Source organism: Nuphar pumila, chromosome 9, assembly GCF_984573655.1.
Source record: "Nuphar pumila chromosome 9, dmNupPumi1.hap1.1, whole genome shotgun sequence".
Classification (NCBI taxonomy): Eukaryota; Viridiplantae; Streptophyta; class Magnoliopsida; order Nymphaeales; family Nymphaeaceae; genus Nuphar; species Nuphar pumila.
Window position 1 is genome coordinate 652,755 of NC_143257.1, and position 23,550 is coordinate 676,304.

The window sequence follows — 23,550 nt, forward strand, 5'->3', positions numbered from 1 at the left end:
GTCATGTACTTTTCACACGGCTTGGATTAAATTGATACTATACTATTCATACGGCTTCAGTAAATTGATATAATGCCGTTGCCTCAGCACTCGGCAGATATCACGTATATTCAATTGTTGTAGCCATAAAAGCAGCATTTTTTCAGACATGAAATTTGTGAAAGGTCTTTAATTTTTTTTAGATTTTGGGAAAATCTCAGCAAAATTAGAAATGAAGAAAAGAATAAAATTAGAATATATTCAATCAAATAATTTTTATTGAAGATTTTGCCATAAAAATGTCATGGTACTTAAATTAAAATCATGTTATGTTGCAAATACAATGATTTTATCAGCGTTGTTAGGGCCCACTTGGGTGACACCCAAAACCAGGTTGGTTTCTAACCTGGTTTTAGGTGAAAACCAGTTACAAGACCAAAACCAGTTTTTTTCCGTTTCAATGCCAAAAACTTGGCTTTGAGAAACCAGGTTTACTCCACCAAACATGGTTTATCGAGGGCGGGGGGCCTTGGGGGAGCACCCCCATTCTTTGGCTCCTCATATGGTCAATCTACATGCCAGCCATTTCTGGCTGATGACCGGCCAGAAAGTGGCCATCATGGTACCTTCTGGCCAGGATGCTTACCACACCAGCCATTTTTCGGTTGGTTAACGGCCGGAAATAGCCAGAATATGTATATGTATTTTTCTGATTTTGCAGCCACTTTTGGCCATTTTTCAGATATTTACCGGCCAGAAAATAGCTAGGTTGACATCGGCTGATATGGTTGGAAAATGGTCAGGCAATTTATTTTTTATTTTTTATTTTTTTTGGATTCTTATATTGATGGTGGTCATTTACTACTAGCTGGCCATTTTCTTGCCACCCACTGGCTGGAAACAGCTTGACTATTACCATCCTGCGAAGATGGTATCATCCCTTATATTTCTGATCAGGGTTGCCGAAAAATGACTGCCCACCATTTTTTTTTCTTTTTTGAGCCTTTTCTAGCTAAAAACTTGAAAAATGAAGTTTTTTGACATCCAAAAAAGCCAAAAAATCAGGTTTGCCAAAAAATTGGCTAGGTTTCTCAAAACCCAAGTTTTGCCTCTTGTCTTCCAAACGGGGCCGTAATGTTTATCAAAAGATCCTGTCCTTTGGTCGTATTTTTTACAACAATGGTGTTTGTCGCTGTGGTTTCAATCATAAATTTGGTTGCTAATATCAAATTGGGTTCACTTTGAAAGAAGTTGACAAAATGAGTTCCAACCTTCAAAGGTATAGAAAATATTTCGGTAGTCACCTTCATCTTTTTGCACAAAACATGACCGGTTTGAGCTGATTTACATGATACACTAACATTAACAACACAATGTAGTACTATTGACACGAAAATGATGGAAAGGTAGACAGTCCTAGTCTCATATGGAAGAAGATCCCAATAACAAGACACTCTAATATTGTTCCGATGGAATACCGCACATATACACGAAAACCACAGGAAAATATTTATTCAAGCTGCTGCTACAGGTTCTGACGGGTGGGATGCTGCCGCCTTGGAGGAAGCAGCTGCAGCATCTTTGCCGGTTCCATTAGTAGAGGCTGTCACAGGTGGTGGCCTCATGTGAACAGGCACATTATGCTTCAGTTTCACAAGAATTTGCCGCATTCTAGATAGATCCGTTGGTTTGCCTGGCTTTGGTCCTTTAATTGCAATGATTGAAGGTTTCTTTTCTTGCTCCTTCTTTCCCTTTTTCTTATCTATATTTGGTATCTCATATGGAATGAGTTCTGCAATCGCCTTCCAATAGTGCTTGTCAGCATTGGCATGAAACTTCTCCTGATTGGTCAAAAAAAGCTGACACAAACAGCCCACAGAAAAAGAAAATTAGCAATGCACTCTCAACCACAAAATAGACGACCATGATGAAGCACAATCTTACTATTAAAACATCTAGCAGCCAAGTTGTTTACAAAATTTCCAGTATTGTCCGGCAAAGCGCCATTGAGTTTAAATGAGACCATTATCTCATATTTAAAAAATGAAAGAATCTCTAAATAAGTTCAACTGTATATTACCAAAGAAGTGGCTATCTCGACCACTTCTGCAGATCCACACTCATTGCGGAAGGGTTGCCAAAAACAACTAACCCTTGCAGCCCAATGAGATTCAACACTAATAGGTTTAAGGATTGAAATAGAACGTCCCTGTCAGCAGTTTCATGGACAATGTTTGCCAATAGGTCACTCATCGTTCAGTCCATAAATGATCGATATATTATGCAACTGATTGACAATAGAGAAGATATCTGAAGCAAGGCTGTGAAACTCTCACCTTCTCTTTTTCTCTATTGTTAGCCTTGTTTGCTTCACGGTTCATCTCCTTGCGCCTATAGAAATCAGCTTTATATTCATCAGCTTCATCAATTATTTGGTTCAATAACTCTTTCTCCGTCCCTTCCTTCTCTTGAAGTAATATTGCATTTTGCCTGCAATAGAAACACACATGAACTATGAGGTGATTATAAATCTCAACCATTTGTACAAGAAAACTATTTTGAGAATCATCACATACGTCGGTCCTACAACCATAACAGCATAATAGATTAGAAAGCAAGAAACACCTACAGACGCCATATAGGGCAGGATGGGACACAAAATCTGGAAGATCCCTTGAAAACAAGCAAATCAGAAAAATCTTGTACAATATATAGATGTATAGCTCTTTACAGGCTTAGAATGGCATCTTACAATATTTTAAAAAACAAGCAGATGAAATGAACATGTGCATGATTTTTCACTGGCATGTACAAACTTTTGTACGATTTATGAAGCAACAAGGACTTCAACCAACTACGACAGTGAACAAATTACAAAAGATTGTCAAGTAGAATTTTTAACAGAAAAATAGCAGTATGTGATTGCAATGCACCTCCAGACTCGATCAACTTGAACTTGAACTATCCCCATGGCAGGAAAGAATTTTATGTCAAATAAGTATCTAAGCCATTAAGAACCTGGATAATTCTTGGAAGAGTCTTCTGAGTCTTGAAAGAAATCCATGTAGACAACTTTGATAAACACTGACAGGACTTGATATTGACTTTGTTCATGATCTGTTTATGACTTGATTGAGTGAAACCAAGACTCAGGGAGCAAATGTGAACCAAGTTCTAATAGAATTTGAGGATCAGTAAAAGTTTCAGCAACTAGGAAACTGACACGATTTGGTTAAAAATCAAATTAGATATCAAGCTAAGCATTCCATAAATACATTAGTTTCATAATTGGAAGCGAAAGGTTGGGCAGATGCTCAGGTACAAGCATTTCCAAGAAAGACCAAAAATCAGATAACGAGTCTCATTAACTTAATAGGAGGAGGTCAACAACCCTAGACAACATAAGGAAGCACCAGGCACAAACTTACTAATGCCAATTCAGCAAATAACTGTCACATAGAAGCATCAAGACATAATTGTCAGAAACAAGAAGTTCCACAAGATCATTAACAATTGTGGTTTATGCAATGAAATTAGAAGAAGATACTTCTTGGATATTAAATGAAAAAAGAACAGATGAACATGGAAAAGACAAGCAGATGCCAAACATCATTAGGCAACAATCTCAAAAGGACCCCATGTCGCTCCCTCCCTCCCATCTCACCACCATCTTACAGAGACCACCGCTCACAGGCCATTCTTTGGCCAGAGAGGTGAACTAAAAGAGCATGGAGGCAGCACCTCCAGAGAAGCAGGCTGCCAACCTGTCATTGGCCAAAAGCAGTTTCGACTTTCGAGTATGTCATTTTCCAATACTCCAACCAAGGGGGCGGAAACACAGAAAGAGTGTCGGACCATCAATGGTGTTTCCAGCCACTCCTGTCAGAAACACCAGTTTGTACACCCTTTCCAAGTATTAGTTTCTGTTATTCTCTGATCATGAGGGATATTCTGGAATGGCGTGGGTGTTGCCACCTGACAGTTTACGCTCAGCAAGTATTCACCAGTACCTACCAAATCTGACCAAACTTTACCCCAGGTTGAGCATCTCATGTTCCAGCCCTGTTCAATGGACAGTGCATAAAGAGATCGGAACATGACCTGGATCACATGGTTTTCAAGTCCAAACTAGCATCCTTTGCAAAAATTATAACTGGTATTCAGTAAAACAGTTGCAACCACTTAACATTAAACAAGAAGTGCCAGAGGAGTTTCAAAATTCAAACCTATCGAGCACATTCCTACTATGTTTTCATCCAATAGTTTATGCATGCTTTATATCAACTTAAAGAATAAAGGAGCCAAATTTGATGTCTGCATCTCTAGTCACACTATCTTAAGGGACTTGACTAGTACCAAGAATTGGTCCCCAGATTGGTCACATAAATAGGATTTAAATCCTTCTATAAAAAGGTAATGCCAACTGTAATTCATCTTGAAGAGAAGGGCAAATGGCTGGTTAGCAAACCTGACTCAAATCATCAGCCAAGAATTTTTAAGCATTATTATTCCTTGTTGCTAAAAGAAAATTACTGCTAACTGGTTTGGAACCTTCTTGCCCCCATATAGATATTGAATAGAAGGAACTGTTTGTATGTCCGCTGTAATTTTGAAAATGACTATTCAAAATATTCAATGATTCGATCATTAATAACAATGAGATTAATTCCATGGTTGCCAGTCGAGGAAGCGGGAGCGGGAAGCGAGGCACTTTCAAAAATTTTGGAAGCGAGAAGCGTGGGACTACTTAGAAGCGAGTCATGAACCGTCTCGGAAGCGACCTAGAAAGCGAACCGGAAGCGACCTAGGAAGAGAGGGGGAAGCGAAAAAAGCAGAAAAATAAAAAATAAAAAATAAAATGGAAAAAAGAGGGAAGCGAGCTTCCCATAAAAGGGAAGTGCGCTTCCCAAAAAAGGGGGGATGCTTCCCCACGCATTTCGTAAGCGCAACATTTCGCGCTTCCGAAGCGCGTATCGGGAAAGCACGCTTCCCCTACTATATAGGGGAGCTTCCGGTAACTCTGATTAATTCCTCATTTGCTATGTTGTGTGCCTTCTTATTATTCCTTGGTCGGTAATAACTCGCACCCATCCATGTCTCACTATTCCCTCCTATGTATCACCGTCGATGTCTTGCTCTTACCACACTCCCTAAAAACCAGTCCACGAGATTTTTATGTCAACCAATACTAGAGCTAAAAATGAGCATGTGCTAAGTGCTAGCATGCATACGCTTTCTGTGTGTATATGTCACTCTCTGAAAGAGAAGAAAAAACCCTTGAGGAAGATGCTGTAATCATAACCGAGCAGACAGTGCCCTTCACGTAAACGACCGAGACACGTGTCCTGGTAGGTGAGTCTTTCGCAAAGCGGCCCGCCTAGAAAAATCTCTCCTTGGGGGCAATAAAATGGAACTTCAATCAGATGCAGGTATCCAATCCCGCCGCTGAGATGCCCAGCTGATTCCTGGGCCTTGACGAAAGGAACATCCTATAGAAAGACTTGTCCCAAGGAACGGTTGTTCTGAGTGAAATTCATTCGATAGTGGATTCCAATGCCAACCCAATATCAATACATGAAGGTAGTGTAGATAAGAAGATAAGGCAGGGCAGAGCAGAGAAAGACTGATAGCTATTACCGGGTCATTGGTGTGTAACTGGTTATTCTTTACCTTGGGACCAAATTGGTTATTGGGCAGTCAAAATTGTAACTGGCGTATCCGAGGCTCTTTCTTTTTGTTGAAGTGTCAAGCCAAACGAAAAACCATTTCCAATCTTGTTCCCCCGGTATGGAGCCACCGTCGAAGTATGACATGGCACACAAAAAATGATTGGTTTTTTATGATATTTGCAACTTTAGAACATATATTAACTCATATCTTTTTCGATCATTTCAATTGTGATTCCTACTCATTTGTGATTATTCCTAGTATGGAGTGAGTCAATCATCCACCTTGGTACCTTATTGAACAAAAATGTTGATATTGTTCCTCCATTGATCAAGAATTTAGCCGAGTCTCAAGACACAACCAGCTTTCATACCAGTGCAAACCTTCCCCCGTGCCTGTGCAGAATTCCTAGCCTAAAAGTAAGTAAAAAAGCTACCTAAAAGTTAGAGAGCAAAGCCACCGATTTTAAGTCTTTAAGTTTGGTGGCTTAATCCAATAGAGGAGTGGACATCACCACTCCTCTATTGCTAGCCGTGGGAAGAGTCGTTTCTTTCTTGATAGAGGGGCTTCCATTCACCAGCGCAGACTACAAGTGCTCTCCGAACCATGCTGGATAGTAACCCATCACACGGCTCTCCAACCCAACCTGTGGTGGATCTCGGGGGACAAAGTCAAAGCGCTTGATCCTTTGCCCCAACCTTTGATGAGATGTTCGCTTTGCTCCCTAACTTTTAGGTAGCTTTTTTACTTACTTTTAGGCCACGAAAAAGACACTAAAAACTAAAAACCTCAAAGCAACCAAAAGCAAGCATGACATCATTATGAACATAGAGTCCCAAGGTATGGAACCCCTGGAGCAAGCTAGCCCAACTTAAATGAGATATGATAGCTTCTTTATGGTCTAACATTCTTGTCAATACAATATCCTCGTTCAACTGCAGATTGGCAAAGACAACGGACTTTTGAAGCGAAACACGAACCGATTTCCGCTATTCCAGGTTCTTATTGAGCTATGCGAAAGCAAGGTGGATTTTCAAGTTAGCGAAGTGTCTATGATGTTATACCTTTGCGTAATCTCGGTCCAAGTTAAAGGCTCCGCACCTGAGCCTCGTTAGACTCCACGAAAGTGGAAGGCATAAGTGAAAAAGTAACCAGCTAATCTAAGTTTTTGTTCCCCCAAAAGGTGAAAGGTGGGTATAGGCTTAGGAAGTATAACATAAATTGCCTAAATCTTCCTCAGAAAAGGGAAAAAAAAAACATACAACTAGGCTATGCCTTCAGGGCGACTCGCTTAGCATGGTGAGTGCTTTGCCGGTAGCAAAAAGTAGGAGGCCCTAGTTGTCAGTCCGCTTTCCTAAACGACTCATCCAACTGAGAACGTGGAGATGGTGCTTCCTCTTCTTCAGCCTCTACCTTGCAACATATGTCGAGGAGGCCTCTGTTGATTGTGTACGAACAAAAAATGAGTCAAAAGGCAGGGTCAGAAAGGGTTTTGTTAATGGATATATTTACTCTTTCAAGAACCAGTAATGCATAAACCATGTCAAACCAAGACTGAAGCAGCAGAGCCAGTTGCATCATTCAAAATCTTGGTCTAAAATTCTCGATAAACTAGCTTTTTATGATTACATTGGTATCCGGCGAAAGGAGGATTGTTCAGAGCCGGCTCAATGGACAATGGATATGGAATAATTGTTGGGTGGTTAGGAATACCAGTTTACGGGACGCGTACACTAGCACTATAGGGTCGGTTTTCTTATTTGGAATTGTTGGGGCAAACCCCCTTTCTGGTCTGTCCCCATTGGCAGCAGCTAGGTCTCCCCATCTCTCCTTGACTTCCCTTGGTCTTTGGACTGAGCTGTATGAGGCCTCCCATAGGAGTCTGGGTCGTGTCTCAGTCCCAGTGTGGCTGATCATCCTCTCAAACCAACTATTGACCATCGCCTTCGTAAGTTATTGCCTCACCAACCAGCTAATCAAATGCAAGCCCCTCTAGCAGATTCCTCCTTTTGCTCCTCAGCCTACGGGGTATTAGCAGCCGGTTCTCGTGAAACATGAATGGTGGATTGGTTATACTCTTAGAGATTTGACGGGTGCTTACGTTGTTGTTGGAAACATCTTACGATACCTCCAATTAGCAAGTTTGTGCAATCACGAGTAATTGTAATTGGGGATATCTCCTAGACGTAAATTTGATCATCATAATAACATTAAACTAAATTTCATCTTTAGTTTCCTTAAATCATCAATTGTTTAAACCAGATAAATGGGACAGAAAACAAATCGACATCTCGATGTGATACAGCCCTTTCTATTTGAGTTGGAAAAAAACAGCAAAGTCCATCCGAACCGTCCAATGAAGAATAAGAGGAGAACAAAGTGCCAATGGCGCGCAAAGCGCATGCAAAATGGGGGCAGACAAAAGAAAGTGTGGCTATTGATTAACCGTAGACAAGACAGGTACCCTATTGATCATAGGGTAAAAGCACATGGTTGGCAATCGTAAATGGCAAGCAATAGATTGACCTTCTTTGCCCCTTTCTTCTTAATAGGGGACAACGAGCGGTTACATAATGATGTCATTGCCCGTTCACAACGATGACTCAAACTACCAACATCTCTCCTCCGAATGAACCACATATAGCCAAGAGAAACCATCAACCAAAATAGAAGAGCTTGCCCTACCAATGAGTAAATATTTTGTAGTAGACTCGTTAGACAGTACATCTCTCCTGGTGCCCCTTTCACCCTATCCATGATGTGACAGAGCAGGATCTGCCCAAGAACGGCTAGTCTTGTGGTGGTACGGAAGGCATGGACTCCTATGTTGTTGTTGGGTTAGCTCTCTCTAGGGATACTCATCAAGTGGACCATACCAAGAAAGATTGAAAGCTCCTTTGCTTTTTTGATCTCATTGTGGAAATCTCGTGTAGAGATAGGCACCTTATCTATGCTATGCAATAACGATCTCACTCTTCAAGACAGATTCATGAAAGGTCAATATACGCCATGGAAGTTTCATTGCTGAATGACTTGTCTGCTACCAACTCCTTTCTCTATGGGTAGGGCATCTCTACATGTGAGACCTTGTATACAAATTTATCACATACCGGATTCCTGAGGAAGAAAGAGAGCTTCTCTCCTTGCTTTCATGCATAGCAGACTAACAGGCTGAAAAGTGATCTCGTTGTACCCGATCCCCAAATACATGCATTAAGATACGATGGCTTTTTATTCCACAACAACGAAAGCACTTTTTCATTCTTTCATATACTAGGGGATTCCGCTTGGAAAAGAAAATGTCGGTCTCAATAATAAACTCCTTTGAGAAGTCTGGTAAGGAGGTAAGGGGGAGTGACTTATGGGAATGGCCGGAGAGCACTCTTTACCCACCAAAGCACCTGCTGCAAAGAAAGCAATGAAGCTCGTGGAAGAGTCCAATGAGTTTGTCACCAGCATCCATTGCAAGGGCAAAGGCGAAGCCTGGAGAGGTAGGGCGCATTTCATAACATATTGTATGAATGAATTTAGGTTGATAGATCTTCTCAATTGGAATATCTCTTATATAGATAATAAACATTTCAATTGACTGAGCCTAATTCTAATTGTTTTTTTCATATTCCATGAATATTTTATCTAGTGTGAACTATGGAATACATAAAACAGATGGACATTTGGCATGAGACAGACGCTTCTAAGGAAATTAGTTTTTCCATTCATTTGGTACTGACCGGCAAAGGGTATTCTATTGTGTTTGCATAATCGACGAGAGATAAATGAGATATGATAGAGATGAGGGGTGAAAACCAATTACAACATGAATGGATTTGGGATATCCACCTCTTTCTTATTTTCACATTTGTTCCGCCTTGTGAAGGCTCGCAAGTAAACTGCAAGCTACGAGTGTAGACTGCCTACAAGAGCAAAGCAAAGCGAGATTGAATGCAAGCAAAGCTACTGCTTTCTCTGTCGGTTTTCATGCAAGATTAAATAGAAGCCCAAAGAAGTGAATATGGTACCCAAATAACGATAGATATGTAAAAAGCAGGTCTGATTACGCCTCTTCCTAATCCTAAATGGAATTGAAAAAATGGCTTTCTCTGTGACTTGCTTTCTAATAAACCCATTCTCCGTTGTCCGCAGTTGGATTCGTCGAACAACCGAAACTCTTTGAAATAGTCAAAAGTGGATCCCATAGGACTCTGGTCCGACCGGCCAGAAACTAGCCACTCTATATATCCTCTCGTTCCGACCATTTTGCCTACATATCCCCAGGTCTATGTGGATCAGAACTGTATGAACCCTATCGTGGAACAATCAAAAAAGGGTATTTATATTCAATCAGGAATGATTCAATCACCTCCACATGGGGGTCTACCAACTCACTTTGAAAATTGGATAGGTTCTATCTATAGTCATTAAGGCCTCCTAAAAGGATTGACTAAATTCATCGAATTCTTCCAATGAATCGATTTTGTACGGAGGTGTGTGCATAAAGGGAGGGGACCCGCCCCTTTTTCTTATTAGAAGATTAAGGCCAAGACCAACTTATCGAACCCGCATTTTATTGACCGAAAGCCGAATTCTTGTCAAAGTCACGCCGCATCACCAAAAAGGCTAGCTACAGTCAAACAAGCCGCTAACTGTTGAGTACATACCTTCGGTCCTTCGCTGCACTTTGAAACATTTATTCCTTCCAATATTTTTTTATTGGAGCTTCCCTCATTCCTTTTATCGAGCATAATGATGTGAATCGAGCTTCAATGAGTTCTAATATGCAGCGTCAAGCAGTTCCGCTTTCTCGGTTTGAAAAGTGACCTTTCTTTATGTTGCGAAGCTAGTGATTGTTTTCTTGTTTCGCTTGCTCTTTTCATTCCAGTTTCACTCACCTTTTCTTTGATGAGACGATCCCAAAAACAAAGGCGACTAAAAGGATGGATGAGAGGTCGGAGACAGGTGTGCCGAACTCACTTTACCAGGAGGCCTTTTTCCCAAACCCAGTCATATAGATATCCCTTCAACATAGGTCATCAAAAGGATCTCGGACGACCCACCAAAACACGAAAGTCAGGATCTTTTAAAAATTTGTCATTCTATTATTAGAATATATATATATAAAATTTTATTTATTAAAATATAGTTGCTCGTTCTTTGAGATAGTGAGATTCTCTCTTCGCCGAAGAAGAGGCAAATCTTGTCTAAATCGTAATATGCCCTGAGGTCTCATATCCAATCTGCTTCAACCTCAAAATAGTTTCTTTTCCGAACAAATCGAAGAACCTAATGGATCGAACTCATCCTTGGCTGCTAGATCTTATTATAATTGTCCATATTCGGTTCATCCCTTGGAACCATATCATATCCTAGATCTGATGAAATAGGATGAATTGAGGCGAGACTCTTCCCTTTTCTTCCAAATCTTGAGTAGTCGATATTTCCAATAAAGATTGGGTTGGTTGAACTTGAAAATTCATTCATTGAATCAAATCAGTAAGCGATTGAATTGGGTTCGATTGGATAATACCAACAAAATCGCATAAAAAGTTGCTAGGGGAGAGAGTTGCTCCACTCGAAAGAGCGGAACCAAGAAAGCAAGCCTTTGAATCTCAACCCCACCCGAGGCATTCGATCTAATAGCTTAACTAGAGCTAGGATCGAAGGAAAAGAAAACTAACCCCAACCCGAGAGAGCAGGAGGGGGGTGGATAAGTGTGATACAGCAAGGGCGCTAAATTCTTACGTTCATTAGCTAGGGCTTTGCCCGCTCATGTCCCTCTCTTCTCTCAAGCTCATGCTTAAGAAGAGATTTAGGTTTTGGTTCCTTCATTTTTGGGGGAATGATTGAATCGAGTGAAGTGTCATGTCCTTCCATCCTTCCGGACAGTCATCCCTCATTTCCTTCTGGCTATGTAAGATGAAGAGATGCCTAGCGCTTTGGATATTTCTGGGATGAGGGAGCTTGTAACCTTGGGGCACATCATCGGCTCAGGAGGAGTCAAGATAGATCCTCAGAAGACGTAGTTTGCAGGCATTCCTGGTCAAACTGACTAGCTTGGGGCCTGGGGGGGTGGCAGGCTTGACCCGATGGAAGAGAGGGTGGCAGTCCTGTTGTGTACGATAAACCAGCCTTGCAGCGACAAAAAGATTTGACATCCCCTAATGCTACGGTTCCCTGTAGTCTGAACCCAGTGTCATATTAGGTTAGGGAGATGGGCGATAATAGCTCCGCCATTTGTAAACAAGAGTATTGGTAGGGATTCACCTTCAGGGATAGGGAGGGTACTTTCATCTTGGCTAGTAATATGATCTCCAAAGTCTCATGGAAGCGAGAGGTATACTCATGGACGATTGATGCTTGTGAGGTATGGAAGGAGATCAAATTCGAATTTGAAGCAATGGAAGACTTGTAATTCAGTGACTCCCGTTCGTCCCACCAATTGAAATTAAGCTCGGCCCACAAAGCTAAGATATGTTGCCTCGGTCCGAAATGATACAACCAAAGCGACAGACATTGATCTCACACCATTTCTTCATTGCATTTCCCCACGACTACCTTCGCGCTTTTTACCTTAAACACGTCTTTAATGATAGACTGTTTACGGTGGGGAATGAGACCGGCGAGTCAACCTTTCGGTTTTTGTTTCCCTCACACGAGATGGACACTCCATTGATATAACGTATTGAGCGACTGCAATGAAGAGTTTTGATGGCTCTTCAGCTTGCATTGCGTTTTTTAAGAATTGAAAGATTTTTCTTTTTTGGATCGATCGATTTTTGATACGTGCCTATAAATGGATTCAAACCATTAAAAGTCGTTGTCTCGAACGGGAAGAAAGGACCAAGCGAGCAAGGGATTAGTCGACCTGCAACTCCAACATCAAGCCATCGATCCCTCATCGAGAATTGAATAGTATAACATAGGAAGATCTTTTATCCATACTGAATTGAACAATTCCATTCCTGACCTCCAACCAAGAATCCTTTTGAATTTCTCATATTTTTCTACTCTTTTGTTCCATTCTATAACCCATTGTCCTTATTCTTTATAAAATGATTCAAGGGATGACAGGGAATGTGTAAGAAGTTGGGACCTACGAATGATGAGCCTGTTTGGTAAATTATCCATCCAACCTTCCCCTTTCTCTAATAAGGTAAGCTTCAATAGGTTATGGGGAAACATCCTAAACACATAATGTGTGGGAATCTGCCAAACAGTTCGGGCCAAATCCTGAATCAAGCTAAAAAGTGTTGTTTGTTAAGCCTATGTAGTATTAGGTAGTTGCATTCCAAGCATCGATTACGATCTATTTTTTTATATATGATCCATCTATACAGTTATGGTTCGATGAAATAAAATATGAAATGGAAGAGGTAGTCTGAGTATGCAGGAGGTAGTCAGGTAAGCTGGCGTTCGGCAAGCAGTAGTCCAGTAGAGGTCTTCAATGAATATCCATTCAGAGTCGTAGGCAGAAACGGTAGTAAGAGTAGGTAGTATGAACTAATTGGAACAAGCTATTTCATAATATATTTTTTCTCGGTCTACTAAAGTAGCCACTGGCGGAAGGCTTGATCTAATCTGAATATGAAAGGAGCAGGAAGAGGCTACCAATGAAACAAAGCGAGAGACATTCTAATCACCTAAACTGGAGTAGGCTACATATCGGCCCCAACTTGTCAACATTCTTTTTTAACAACCACACGGAGATGTGGGTCAGCCCCGTGGGAGTAGTGCAAAAGGGAAGGTCAACATGGTTGGGGGGGGCAAGGAAAGAACTATTGAACGTCGAGAGATTCTCATCTCCTTCCGATGAAAAGAATTTCAAGGAGCCCCTGCGCCGATCTATCTATCCATATTTTTTGTGGGGAATCTGCAGCGAGATCGGAGTAGGAAGACCATGAGTGGTGAAGGCCCAAGCCTTCAAAGGTCAACAGAAGCGGATGTTGCTGGTATGGCTGGTTGGTATAGTAATACAAACTTTGTCTTGTAACTTCATTCATAAATGAAATTCTCTTTCATGGAAAACTATGGGATAGGAGAGTCGTTGACTCCAACTATCGTCCATGTATGATCCATACTAGATCTGACCAACTGCCCATCCTACCTCCTCTACGTTCTTGACAGCCCATCTTTGTCTCAGTAGAGTTTTTCAGTGGCATGTTTCGGCTTGGAGGTGTGTGCATCTTGACAGCGAAAAAGCAAAAAAAAAGGAACCAGTCGCAACTGCCTAGAATCTAAACCCAGCTGCCCGTTTTCGCTGCCACTCCGGACAACAACGAAGAACCGAACGACTAGATTGGCGCTTGGTCGTGGTTTTGTCACTCTTCTAAAGCGGCATGGAGCCTCTGCGACCCCATTTCACCTTACCTATTTCTCCTTGTTATGGAGAGGCTTTCTTTTTAGTACCCTTAGAGTCCACTTTTCCCCATACTACACGTGAAAGGGAAAACGTAAAAACTACCATTAAAGCAGCCCAAGCGAGACTAATGTTTTGTCAATCAGGGGAAGGTGTTTTATGACAGCACCTGGAGATATCATGAGTAACGAGAAATCTTGTGAAAAACATGATTGTCGTTGTTCCGGGAAAGGGGAGAGGAGTTGTTGCGAAGAGACCAGGGATTGGTTGTTGCTGAAGAGACGGGGAGACCGAGCTTGATTGGTGGAAGTACCTCCGTGCGTGGGATGAGAAGCGGGAACTTCCGACAAAATGACAGGAGGGGAAAGAGAAAACCCTCGATGATTTTGATTTCATTCATGAGATAAATGAAGGCGATTTGAGTAAACATCAATGATGGAGGGGACTCACTCAGTGAGCAAAAAGTTTGTTTGGGAGCACTTCGGACTCTCCACCCCCATCATTTCTGATCGTGATTCGAGGGTTTTGGGACGTTTCTGGGCTTGCCCATGGGGCATAATAGACACTCGGCTAAAGAGGAGCACGGCGTTTCACCCACAGACCGACAGCCAAATCGAGGTGGTGAATCGTACAGTAGTACACATGTTGCGTGGATATGCATCTGTTCTTTTCAAGTAGCATCGAGAAGGCATGGGCCCAAGAGCTCGTAAAGTCGGTAACCTGATCGCTCTAAGATGCTTCTTTCAAAGGGTGGATGTGAAGGCTCAGAGTGCTTGCTTCTCCTTTTTCCAGCGCCATTCTTATGCAACTCCTAGAAGTACTGGATTGCATTCAAAGCCAATAGGATTGGAGGATCGTTTCTTCTTTGAGAGGTTTTGTATCTACTTCCCCTATACGGAGAGGAGGGCTTTTCGAGACCAATCTGACCAAAAAAGGCAGAATCCAAAGAATCAACTAACAACGTCATGTGCTTCATCTACCGAAGAAAGGGAATAGGACCCTTTGAATAAGAAGGCGTCAACACCCAAGGATCTGAAAGAGAGTGAGCCCAAGACCAAGGTCGAGCGAGAAAGATGGAAAAATGAGAAGGGGTGCTTCATCTGCTCCAAAACAGACTACAAGACCGCCCAACAACCAATTTCAATAACGCCCTAACGTAAATTGAGAGTGCTTTTTGAGTAAACTCCATTCAAGAAAGTCGTGTACCCCCTCTACTATAAATGCGCAACCAACACACATGTCACAAAAAAAAACAGCTTGACTATGAGTTGTAGGCTAAACTCGATGTTAGGCAGAGCGCACCTTTGGTACTTGCATAGGGATCAGGTGCCAGCTATCAGGATGCTAGTAACTAGTGTATGGTGCCTCTCTCTTCTTCTCTAACGGTTGTCAGTATGCGTGGTCTTGAATAGTAGTTCCTTGCGTGCCTTCAGATCTCGATGCCGCATCTTTTGGTCTTGGTTCCCTTCGAGCATGTAGGTGGTACCGTTGCGGGCCAACCCATAGAAGGTATCGCTAGACAACTAGAAGGAAAGGGTAAAATACGATATACTTTATTGCTCGTTCAAGCTTTTCTTGGGAGTATGGCATGGCTTACTTCAGCGTCGTAGCACTTGGTACTCGGGCATTAGCTCAAGGCATTTTCTCTACCCCTTCTTACCTTGAAAAAAACAAGGTCACCTTACGTCCTTGAACCGATAATCATCTTTCGGCTAACCTAGCCTCCTCTATCCCTCGGGACCAACAATTGCTCAGGCATGACATCCTCAAAATCTCTTAGCTTAGGACCCGCTCAATCCCCCGCGACAACCCGGTTCGTTGGGCTGGTCCTCTTGTGGTAGTATTTCGTGCTCATTTCCCAATTTTTGCCTTGTTATTCCCATCATCCGATAACCATAGGATGATCCACAAGAAAGGTGGCAGGACTCGAACCTATGGTCAGCCCGCCCCTGCCCTACTAGTATCTTTCTATCGCACGGTTGTCCCTCGGTGTTGCAGTGTTCTATCCGAGGGGGTCAATGTGTCAATGGGATGGATGTGTAGCGCACGTGAGGTTTGGACAGTAGCATTTGCAATGGTGCGGGGTATGCTTGGTGTAGACTCTGATAGCAGAGAAGGTGGTGATGCAAGTGCGAGATGAGCGTAGTAGCCCCCTCGGGCATGCTCCTTGCACAACCAAGAGAAGAACTAGTGATGGCCAGAATGGTATGCATGAGCACCAGCGCCCATATAGAGAAGAGCTTGTTCGGGATGAGAGATCTTGTAACCTTGGGGCACATCATCGGCTCAGGAGGAGTCAAGATAGATCCTGAGAAGACGAAGTGAGTCCGAGAATTGCCAGGTCAATAGCCTTACATCTTGTCGTAACTCGTGGATTGTGTCCAGGCCTGGCACGCCCAAAGCGTGAGGTCAAAGGTAGGCAATGAAGATGATAGCACAAGATAATAAAAAAAAAAAAGTCATCTCCTCGGACAAGGTTGGCAACCGTTGGTTTCAATGCTAGCCTGGAATTCCTGTTTCTGATAGTGCTTCCAAGGGTACAGTTGCTTCCCCTTCCAACCGATAGATAAGATGTAGAAAATCCATTCATTGAGTGAGTTGGCGTTGTGGCCGGGGAAGAATGGTGAGGCCATAAACAAACAAACCGGCATGGAGCTCCTATTAACAAGGTAAACTGGAATGGGGCATGGACATTCGCCGAGTTGGCAAACAGATTCATCCATCGCTCTTTCAAAACCTCGATCTCCACTATTAGCTAGAAGACACCTGCCAAAGTCCTAATGAGTACTTTGCAACATTCATCGGAAGGTGGCGTGCCTAGCATGGCATCAAGGGTGTCCCCGCCGAAAAAAGAAAAGGAATAGTTCGACATTATCCTGGCAAACACAGTCAAGCCCCTAACTTTGCAAGTTTACGAAGATGAGAGACAGAAATATGCACAAGACACACATTGATGCCACAACTGAGATGCTAAAAAAGGTGGCCCTATACATCCCTGATAGATCTACCTGGTAAGTGAGCGGCTTCCACTATGGACTTGGAACATGCTTCCTCTCATTTGAAACTCAGTTTTCTCCTTCCCAAACCCAAGAGGAATTGGACTACGGCGTCTGTCTGGACCTACTGGTGCGCCCGATTACGGCGTATTCAAGACCAAGATCTATTCAAGGTCGAAGTTGAGATTATAAAATTAATGGTTGGCCTTGATCCAACGGGGGATTAGATGGGACGGGGAGCTCGGGCCCTCGATAATTCGCGTACCACCATAGGAGAGGAACCAACTATGTAGCATCTGCATCGCTAATTCAAGTATTGTATATGTCATTAGTCTGATCCTTTGTAGGAACTACCCGTAATAACGAATTTGCAAAATGGATATGTTTATCATAAAGAGATTTGTTGTTTTGAATCTGTCTTTTCGAATCCAACTCTCGTTATCCACTTTCCGCTTTCCCCAAAAAGCAGCTAATCCACCCCTTCTCGTTTGTCTAGATCCATGGCAGGTGCTCGTCTGTGGAGCTTTTTTTTTCTTTTCGAATGACGGGGCTCGCTTTCTAGAGACCTGAGTGAGGGCGCAGTACAGGAACAAGCAAAGGTGACCTCTCTTCGTTGTGGAAAGAGCAAGCACTTTTCCCATCCGTAGATGGGTGCACGAATCGAATCAGCTGAGAAATGAATTAGGTTTTCCTCCTCTAAAAAGCTACTAAGTCCCTCCCATTGACGTATAAATGAATGATCCAGTAGGCTACAGAGTCGTGTGTTTATACGTCTTTAAGAATTAACGATCTCTCAAGTAGCCCAACCTGGCGATAACTTTGTAATACTACGAGTATATGCTCGCAGGAGCTTGTTTCGGCACGAAAGCAGAAGAAATTCTTTATAGTTGGGAAATGTTGGATTATGTATCTGGCACAAGCAAATGGTCCATTTATTGATGGGCGAACGAAAGGGACGTTGACCAGACTTTTTCTAGTGTGAACCATATTCGGCCTGTAAAACAGTATCCTGCCAGATTTGGAAATTGATGACCAGCTGCATCACAATGTATGGATCTGGATATAAGTCAACTGTTTGAAAAAGGAAAAGGCCCACTAGATCTGCTATTGTCACATATACAGGCATAGCCCTATTTAGAATCATTGTCACCAATATCGGCGATATTTGAAAATATCGCAAGAAATACTGTTATTTTAAGGTAGCCGATATTAAAGGTAATATCTCACAATATTATCATGATAATATCACAATATTTTTTGGGAAAAACTCTTTTTTTTGTTTTTATTTCCTATTTTTCTATTTCTTTTATATTTTAAAACCTTTAAAACATGTTTCTTTATATTTTTGGAAAAAAATAATGCAAAACTTATTATTTTCTTAATTTTTTTTGTTGTTATTTATATTTTTTTCAATTTTCTAAACTCCTGAGATATTCCCGAGACTTATCAACTTTTGAAAATCTCTCCGAAAAATACCCTCGCCGAGAAATTACCTTTAACAATATAGGTGACTATGTTTAGAATTTAGAGTTTTTACAGTTATTACAATTATATTTCTTTAATCTTTTAGTGTGTGCAACTCCGCCTGTGTAGTTATACATTGCCGGTCCCAAGCCCGGATAAAGGAGGAGGGTTGCGGTAGGCCTGTGACAGCCAGCATAAAAACTTTGTCATATCCTATGAAAATGAACCAATATGAGAATTTCGTTGGGGCGTTCCCTACTGAGCGACGCGCTGTACTCTCTAGGCCCGGAGGCAGTGATAAATGTGCAAGGGTTGCTAGGTCGTCGCCCAGAAGCGACGCGTCACACCGGCGCCCGGGTGTGGTGTCAAATAGGCAAGGGTTCCCTCACTTTGTTGGACGGGTGGGGGTAAAGAAGTTAGTCCAAGACCATAAAATTAGGTTAGCCACTTGGAACATAAGGTCTTTAACTGGTAAGTTGGTAGAGTTAGTAGATGTTATGTGTAGTGAAGCTTGGTGAGCAAGATATACCGGTGAATGATTATTTCAAATATTTGGGATCCATCATTCGAAAGTATGGAGAAATTGATGGAGATGTAAATCATAGGATAAAGGTTGGGTGGATGAAATGGAAAAGTGCTACTGGAGTGCTGTGCGATTGTAGAATGCCATTGCGGTTGAAGGGAAAGTTTTATAGGACGACTATTAGACCCGCTTTACTATATGGTACGGAATGTTGGGCTGCCAAGAGACATCATATTCAAAAAATGAGTGTAGCTGAGATGCGGATGCTTAGATGGATGTGTGGAAATACAATAAAAGATAAGATTCGGAACGAAGAGATACGTAAGAAGGTAGGTGTTGCACCCATTGAAAATAAGATGCGAGAGAATCGTTTACGGTGGTTTGGACATATTCGGCGAAGGCCTAATGATGCTCCAGTTAGAAGGTTGGAGAAATGGGAAAATATATTAGTTAAAAGAGGTCGGGGTAGGCCTAGGAAGACTTGGATGGAGATGATAGGAAAGGATATGAATGCTTTGAACCTCACCGAGGACATGGCGTTGGATAGAAATGATTGGAGGAAAAGGATTCATGTGGAAGACCCAAAATGAATTTCTTTTTTGGTTCATATCGCTGACCCATATTGTTTTGGGATGAAGGCGTAGTTGTTGTTGTTGTTGTTGTTGAATCTTTTAGTGTGTGCCTCTGCACACACACACAGTATTTCTCATTAATAGGAATTGTATGGGTTAAAAAACCAATGCATACATGTAGAGTATTTCCCATTACGAGAAATTTTATGGGACTAAAGAAAAATAACCCAAATCCATATCCATCCAGTTTCCATATCAAGGCCCATCCAGGTCCAGTCTTATATCCCTGCTTCAGTCCAAACCCAAGTAGGTGAACATCTTAAGGACCATACATTTTCTCCTAAATGGACCTATATTCAGGCTCATAGCTGGTGACATGAATACGGATATAGGATAAAATCAGGTTTCACCTGGCCCATTGCCAGATCTAATGGTTAGCACATCAACAGGAAAAGAACTTTTTTGTCACAGTTGTACCAAAGATTGAGCAAGCAACAACTCCAGAGTTAACATTGACAAAAGGATTTTGTATTGGACAAAAGAATTTCATATTGTGGTTGCTAGATTAATAAAGAACCAAATGGCAATAAAATCAAAACCAGCACTGCTTTTTAAAAGCCGGACCATCACCATCAATATGATGATAAATTTCATTCACCAAATATTTCAATATTTTCCAAATTAGTGAACATCCACAATAATATGGCAGCAACAAAGGTGCGCTGAAATTAGAAACAGTTGTGGTATATCAGTAAGAATTTCATATTGTGGTTGCTAGAGAAATAAAGAACCACACGGCAATAAAATCAAAACCAGCACTGCTTTTTAAAAGCCGGACCATCACGCTCAACATGATGATAAATTTCATTCACCAAATATTTCAATATTTTCCAAATTAGTGAACATCCACAATAATATGGCAGCAACAAAGGTGAGCTGAAATTAGAAGCAGTTGTGGTATATCAGTAAGAATTTCAACTACCAACATATTTTATCAAGTTGAATGACAGTGAAATAAACATGGATTGGCAATCTGCAGCTTAAGGAAAGATCAGAAAGAATGTTCTTTATAACTCAATACGGAAGAGTCAATTCATTAAAAAAAAAAACTCAAAGAAGGAACATTTACAACAGGTAAAAAGCAAAATCCTCTCTGCATCAATGTTTCAGTTGCCAAGCTTCAATTCATGCTAACGCCGAAGCGTTCCCAGCAATTTAACAGTATAAAAATAAAAGAGGTGAGGCAAAGGACAGATATATCCCATTATGAGGAGACAATAGTGCAAATATTTCAAATTTTCACCGGAGCCAGATTTGATCTAACAAGTTGGGAGAGGAAAAATTGTGACACCAACATCTTGAAAAAATAGAGAAGGAAATGCTTGGGTGAACAGATGGTAACAAGTCTGACAATCAGAGGATGAAAATCTTTCTCATCGGAATATAAGGGAATAGTTTAACAACAGAATGAAATAAAACAGGAAGACTGTGGCAAGGCTTTTTAGAAGCAAAAGTATCGAATTCACCATGCTCCCACGTTTCACCAGACAAACATTAATTTATGCCTCCATGACTAAGCTTTTATGGCAATTAACTGCCAAAAGCCAAAGGTGAGGTGAGGCAAAGAATAGTCGCAGTTGAATGCTTAAACAAGAACGGTTTCCTGTTCCAAACAAAGAAAAAGAAATAAACCGATATAACAACTTAAAACGGAGGAGGGTGCATAAAAAAAACCCTGGAATTCACATGTTGCCAACATAAATCTCTGACGGTAAACCATCTTTTAAAAAAAAAGTTTTAAACGGTAAATGATATAATACAACAAGAAATTCATGACCCAACAAAAGGGAGTGAAGAACTGATGGTCGCTGCATCTGCAACCCTAAAACAGAACTACCCAACCGAAGAATTGGAGAGAGAGAGAAAGAGTTTTTCCTTGATAAAAAAAAGGAGTCCCAGGGAGGGGTTTACCGTCTCCACTCGCGAAGGATGAAGCCCGCATCGGGCTGCATCTCGGCAGGGGGAGGGAGGACGGGCCCGTTGGAGGCGTCGTCGAGAGCGCTGCCGAGATCTCTGGTGGCGGAGAAGCCTTTGCCGGCAACGTCTGAGGTGGGGGAGAAGGTGGAGAAATCCGGCGGCTGGTAGAACTCGTCTTCCACATAGGATGAAGCGCGGGGAGCAAAGGCTGGGGAAAGGTCGTCGGGGTCGCTCGGATCGTCGGAGAAGGTGGAAGAGCGCTGGTTGATGGGGAGGCGAGGATCGTAGCCCTCATCGCTGAACGGCAGAGTAATCGCCTCCTCCGCGAAGAAGGGATCGAACGCCGACGACATCCCTTCCTTTCGCTTGGCGCCGTGGCCGATGCGGGGTTTCAGGGGCTGCCGATCCGATCGCGGATGCTAACCTTCCGGTCTCCACGACCCTCTTAACCCAATGTTGTATCGGTTTCGGTTCTGAATCGTTTGGCCTACAATTCAGATGTATCGTCCGATACCGATACTCAAGTGATTCGTTTTTGTATCAGGCCATTAAATAATAAAAAGCAATACGTGTCCATCAGACGTAACGTGTTAAAGCCATTAAAATATATTAACAAATTAATTTTAAGTTTATTTTTACATTTTTAAAAACAGTCAATTATGCATATCGATTTTTTGCCTACAGGCCGATGCGCACCGATACTGACAACATTGCTTTAACTGGGGGTGGCAATCGGGTCGGGTTGGCGGGTCGTCGGTGGGTTGGCGGGTCAGCATACCTCAACACGAACCCAACACGTTTATTAAACGGGTTAGATGCGGCAAACACGAACCCGACCCATTTATTAAACGGGTAACACAACATGACACGGTTAACCCGTTTAATAAATGGGTCAGGTCGACACGACCCGCTTACACGGGTTTCGGGTTTCGAGTTGCGGGTTGCGGGTTGAGCCATTTATTAAACGGGTTGCGAGTTGACTTCCACGTAGAAATCATCTCATTTCTTCTACTAAAAACCCCGTAAACACCCACTGACAAATCTAAGTGGCAGCATTATGCGAACCACTTGATCTTTCGGTGATCACATTGTCACCATATCATTATTCGCAACAAAATTTATGAAATAAATTAGGAAAACAAAAGGAGAGAGAGAAACCCTAACTCACCATTTTCGCTGCCATTGGTGCTCCGTCAAAGTTCGGGATTCGATGGTGGACGGGCCGAGGGTCCCGAATGACGTTCTCTCTCTCCATTAGGTCCCAAACCCTCTTCCTTATCCTCCACTTCCATGCCTTTAGATCCTCGTTGTCCACCGCTGCCTCCTACACCTCCCGGGAAGAAACCTCCGCCATCGACCATTGTGCCTCGGCGTCGAGGCGCTTCGCCTCGAAGGAGGCCGCATCAAACTGTTCGACCCTGTTTTTGGTAGCCTCGCAGAGATGGATCAGCCCCGTCGGGCGGAGCCTCACCGAAAAATGATGCCCTCCGACCGGTTGATCCTTGCGCACCGCGGGGGTTCTGCTCACTCCCGTTGGGATAACGCACGAGAGTCTTGCTCAACACGCATCCATCCCGCTTGAATTTCAGGATTTATATATATATATATATATATATATATATATATATATATATATAAACGGGTAGGCGGGTTGGCATACCCCTAACACGAACCCGACCCGTTTAATAAACGGGTTAGGCGGGTCGACCCGTTTACGACACGAACCCATTTAAGCCAAACCCGAACCCAACTAAGAAGCGGGTTGGCGGGTCGGGTCAAATTTTGCCACCCCTAGCTTTAACCATTCATGCACACTCACATTTGGAAGCGAAAAAACAGTTGGAAAAGTGAACGTAGAAAATAAAAGATTATATTTTTTAAATGTTTTAAATCAAATAATACTTTTTAAAAACAAAAGTTTTTTAAAAAGTATATTTTTTTATAAAAAATAATTCTCCACCTTAAGGGTGGAAGAATTTTTTCTATCAAAAAAAAAATCATTGTGGCCAAGGTCGACAC

The 23,550-nt window shown here is 42.1% G+C and overlaps 1 protein-coding gene across 1 annotated transcript; it reads right to left on the reverse strand.

Moving 5' to 3' along the window:
• Positions 1 to 1,341: 1,341 nt before the first annotated feature.
• Positions 1,342 to 21,957, reverse strand: LOC149828123 (clathrin light chain 2-like). The gene is made up of 3 exons (XM_090017396.1): positions 21,526 to 21,957; positions 2,316 to 2,469; positions 1,342 to 1,838 (listed from the first exon to the last, which is right to left on the reverse strand). Exons 1-3 carry the CDS (start codon positions 21,882 to 21,884, stop codon positions 1,494 to 1,496), a joined length of 858 nt encoding a protein of 285 aa, XP_089873522.1. The 5' UTR covers positions 21,885 to 21,957; the 3' UTR covers positions 1,342 to 1,493.
• Positions 21,958 to 23,550: the final 1,593 nt, after the last annotated feature.